The 3,778-nt window shown below is 50.6% G+C and overlaps 1 protein-coding gene across 1 annotated transcript; it reads right to left on the bottom strand.

The window, feature by feature from the left end:
- Positions 1-2,785: 2,785 nt before the first annotated feature.
- On the bottom strand, positions 2,786-3,538 carry LOC123726228 (piggyBac transposable element-derived protein 4-like). The gene is made up of 2 exons (XM_045693378.1): positions 3,248-3,538; positions 2,786-3,105 (listed from the first exon to the last, which is right to left on the bottom strand). Exons 1-2 carry the CDS (start codon positions 3,468-3,470, stop codon positions 2,786-2,788), a joined length of 543 nt encoding a protein of 180 aa, XP_045549334.1. The 5' UTR covers positions 3,471-3,538.
- Between the last annotated feature and the right edge of the window lie 240 nt (positions 3,539-3,778).

Consider the following 3,778-nt stretch of genomic DNA (forward strand, 5'->3'; position numbering starts at 1 on the left):
CCTGCTTATGTAAACAGAGATGGCAGCGGCCTATTGCCATTAGCCACGGCAGCGGCTAAACTGCCAAAGTTCAATGGACAAGGTAAATGGGAAGTTTTTTTCACTCAATTCGAGTTGTTGGCTAGAGCCGGGAGGTGGTCTGACGAGACGAAAACGTTACAGCTTGCCCTGAGCCTGACAGAGGAGGCGTCGGAATGCCTGTTAACGCTAGCCCCGGACGAGAGGGGCGACTACGGTGCGCTAGTGGAGGCATTGGGGGGTCGTTTCGGCAGCGACGCGCAGCCCAACATGCTGCGGATTGAACTGAGTAACAAAAAGAGACTTCAGGGGGAATCATTAAAGGCGTTGGCAAGTGGTATTCTGAGCCTGACCAGGCGGGCTTATGCAACTATGCCGATTGGGGTGCAAGACGAGCTGGCACGGGACAGTTTTATTAGAGCGCTCTCTTCCACCGAACTGGGTAAGCATGTTCAGATGGCGGACGCACCATCTCTGCGGGCTGCAGTGGAGATAGCTAGGAAGAGGGAGCTGATCTGGGGTGAGGGAGTGGGAGTGGAGGTCGCCAGTCAACCAGAGGTGAGAGCAGTGGTGGCTGGGGTGCCAGGGGTCACGAAACCAGAGTGGGTCGACGAGTTGGGCGGGCTAGTCAAGACTGCTTCGCTTGTCATGGAGAGGGGCTCCAGGCAGCGTCGCAGTGTCAGCTCAACTCCTATTGTCTGCTGGGGTTGTGGCCAGCCTGGCCACATTCAGCGGGAGTGTGGCAGATTCCTCCGTCACCAGGGAAACGACGGCGGGTTCTCGCGCAGGGGGCAGCGCGGACCCACCCCCCGCCCCCAAACCCACTGTAAGCAAAAGAGGTACCCAGCAGCGCAGACAAGAGGGTGGGGACCTGCTCCCCCAGGGTGTAGCTGCCGCCGTGTTTCCTAGTCCGGTAGTTGTGGTGGGACGTACCACCGTTGGGGACTTCTGCAATGTCATCGTCAAGGTAGAGGGGTGGAATGTTTGGCCCTGGTCGACACGGGCTCTACAGTAACCCTGGTGAGACCAGACATACTACCTGTTGGGGTGCGGGTGGAGCCGACCCTTGTCCAGCTACGGACTGTCACGGGGGAGCTAGCCCCCATGTTAGGGAAGTGTCAGCTATCTGTGACTGTGGGGGGAGAACTGTGGGGTGTCTGGCGTGGGTAGCAGCGGTGCAGGACCCCTGTATACTGGGAATGGACTTTTGAAAAACTGTGGGGCTCAGTTGGACTTAGCGTCGGGCACTTTGAGGCTGTCGGGGGGCCCACAGTGGGAATGTCGCCTTCGGGAGAGCCAGCTGGGGGCAGGGCTGTCCCTCCGTCTTCCTCCAAGCTTGCAGAAACTCCACCGGTCATCCCGGCTGCTCCCTTGGTCGTTGTGCCATTCCAGCAGCTGTCTCCGGCGGCGACGGCCTTCACTCCCCATCATGGTGCAAGCACAGGCAGCTCAGTAGCCCAAAACACACTGGCTCCTTCACCCCATCAGCCCGACGGGGGGAAGGAGGAAGCTATCGACGCCGTCGAGGCTGTGTGGCTGAAGAACTGTCAGGGTCTGGATGACAGACAACAGAGACAGTTAAAGCAGCTGCTGTTGGACTTTAAAGATAGCTTTAGTAGCGAGAATAATGTATACTTCTTATAAGCGAGGGGACGTTACTCATTTTATAACTTTACATTTTAGTCATTTAGCAGACGCTCTTATCCAGAGCGACTTACAGTAGTGAATGAATACATTTCATACGTTTTTTTTTTCTTCCGTACTGGCCCCCTGTGGGAATCGAACCCACGACCCTGGCGTTGCAAACACCATTGCAAACACCATGCTCTACCAATTGAGCCACAGGGAGGCCCACCTTCGTGGTGTTATATTCAATTCTTCTATTAGCTCTGTAAAACAATGCTAGTTGCGTCGGAGAAGTATTAGCTTGTGTTGTATTTTGAAGCTACATGGCCTTATGACTCCCTAGTGGCGCAGCGCTCAAAGGCACTGCATCTCAGTGCTAGAGGCATCACTACAGACACCCTGGTTCAAATTCAGGCTGTATCACAACTGGCTGTGATTGGGAGTCCCATAGGGCAGCGCACAATTGGCCCAGCGTTGTCCGAGTTTGGCCGGTGTAGGCCATCATAGGTAAATAATAATTTGCTGTTAAATGACTTGCCTAGTTAAATAAAATAAAACATATGACCATGGTTTGTTTATTTGGTCTATTCAGCATGGCTCTGTTCTGCCCTGCCTTGCCCCCTTGTGGAGCTCAAAAGTTAGTTTCTTACTGTTATAACTCAAATCTGTGATTTTGTCAATGCAATAAACTATTTTTATAGCTGTGTTTATTATGTTATTTGTAATATTGTTTTATTGCTATATCCTTATATTGTATTCTAATTAATAATTCCTCTTTATTCTGTACTTTCAGAAACCACAAACAGTATTTGCCAATATCATAACTGGACATCTTTCGAGCTGAAGATTGAGGACAGCTTTTGTATGCTAACGTTCTCTCCTTAACAGTTTTACTGGATGGAAACACAGCAAGAAAACACATAGGCCAATATGTAATAGTCGTCTATTTTATTGAAGTATTGGTAGTTGGTTCAACAACAACTTGTTTTACTAGAGGACAAAAAATTGAATATGCATAACCCATATTTAATATTCATGCAGTGACTGAACAACAACTGCATTTCCACCCCCACCTCTAAAGGCATAGTATCATGGCAGGTCACCTGTCAAGTCAGTCAGTCACTTATTGCTGCAGATGTGCTCAATAATGCTTGAGCATGTGATACTCCTCAAAGCATGGTGAAATACATAGAGGTGTATCACAAGCTAAACACATGTATTTTGTCATCTTCCTCTGCTTACTTCTCCTGGCGCCAGACAGGCAGACTTTGCAGTGCCTCCGTGTGCGACTACCTTGAGCAGCAGTTTGAGGGACTTTGCAGGGAAAATGCCGTGCAGTGAGGCGTAGGGGATTGTCTAAAGCAGGGCGACCCCCAGTGGAGGGGCGCCGAGGGGTGTGGTGCTCCTCCAACAGCTCTCTCATGAGGTTCTCTCTGTATTTTTGGTAGGTAATTACTTTACCTATGAGGGAGTGGGGAGGATGAGGAAAGTTAGAGGATGATGAGGCAGTGGGTAGGTTGGTGAGATATTGTCACTGTAATTGCATAATGTAATTGAACTGTACATCCAATTACAAAAATACCTTGTTCAGTAATCATCTCACCTGTTAGTTGGCGGTGAACTATGCTGCCGTTGAGGACAGCAGTGTCGATCAGCTGGAAAAATATCTTCTTATACCACTTGGTCGTTTTCCGAGTGCATTCCACAAAGCTGTTTATCATGTCCGCCTTATCCACGGCCCCCATTTTGAGGTTATAGTCTAGCACACAATCTGGTTTTATCTTTCTCTCTCCCGTCAGGTGGTCCACCTTCCCTGTGGCCGACATGGTTGCTGTATGGACAGTGGAGAGGACATGGACGTCTCTTTTGTCATGCCACTTTACTGCCAGCTGTTGACCGTTCTCCTGGAACTCCACCTCCCCTCTCTGCATCTTCCTGCATCCGAATGCCGGCATCCCCTTCCTGTTCGACCTGACTGTGCCACAGGCTCCTGTGCTGTTGGAGAGCAGATGCTGGAAGAGTGTGGGACTGCTGTACCAATTGTCCACGTACAAAGTGTGTCCCTTGCCGAGATGAGGAGCCAGCATGGTCATCACCACGGACCCAGACACCCCAAGCCCCTCATAATGTTTGA

The sequence above is a fragment of the Salmo salar genome, chromosome ssa13, assembly GCF_905237065.1.
Source record: "Salmo salar chromosome ssa13, Ssal_v3.1, whole genome shotgun sequence".
In the NCBI taxonomy this organism is placed as follows: domain Eukaryota; kingdom Metazoa; phylum Chordata; class Actinopteri; order Salmoniformes; family Salmonidae; genus Salmo; species Salmo salar.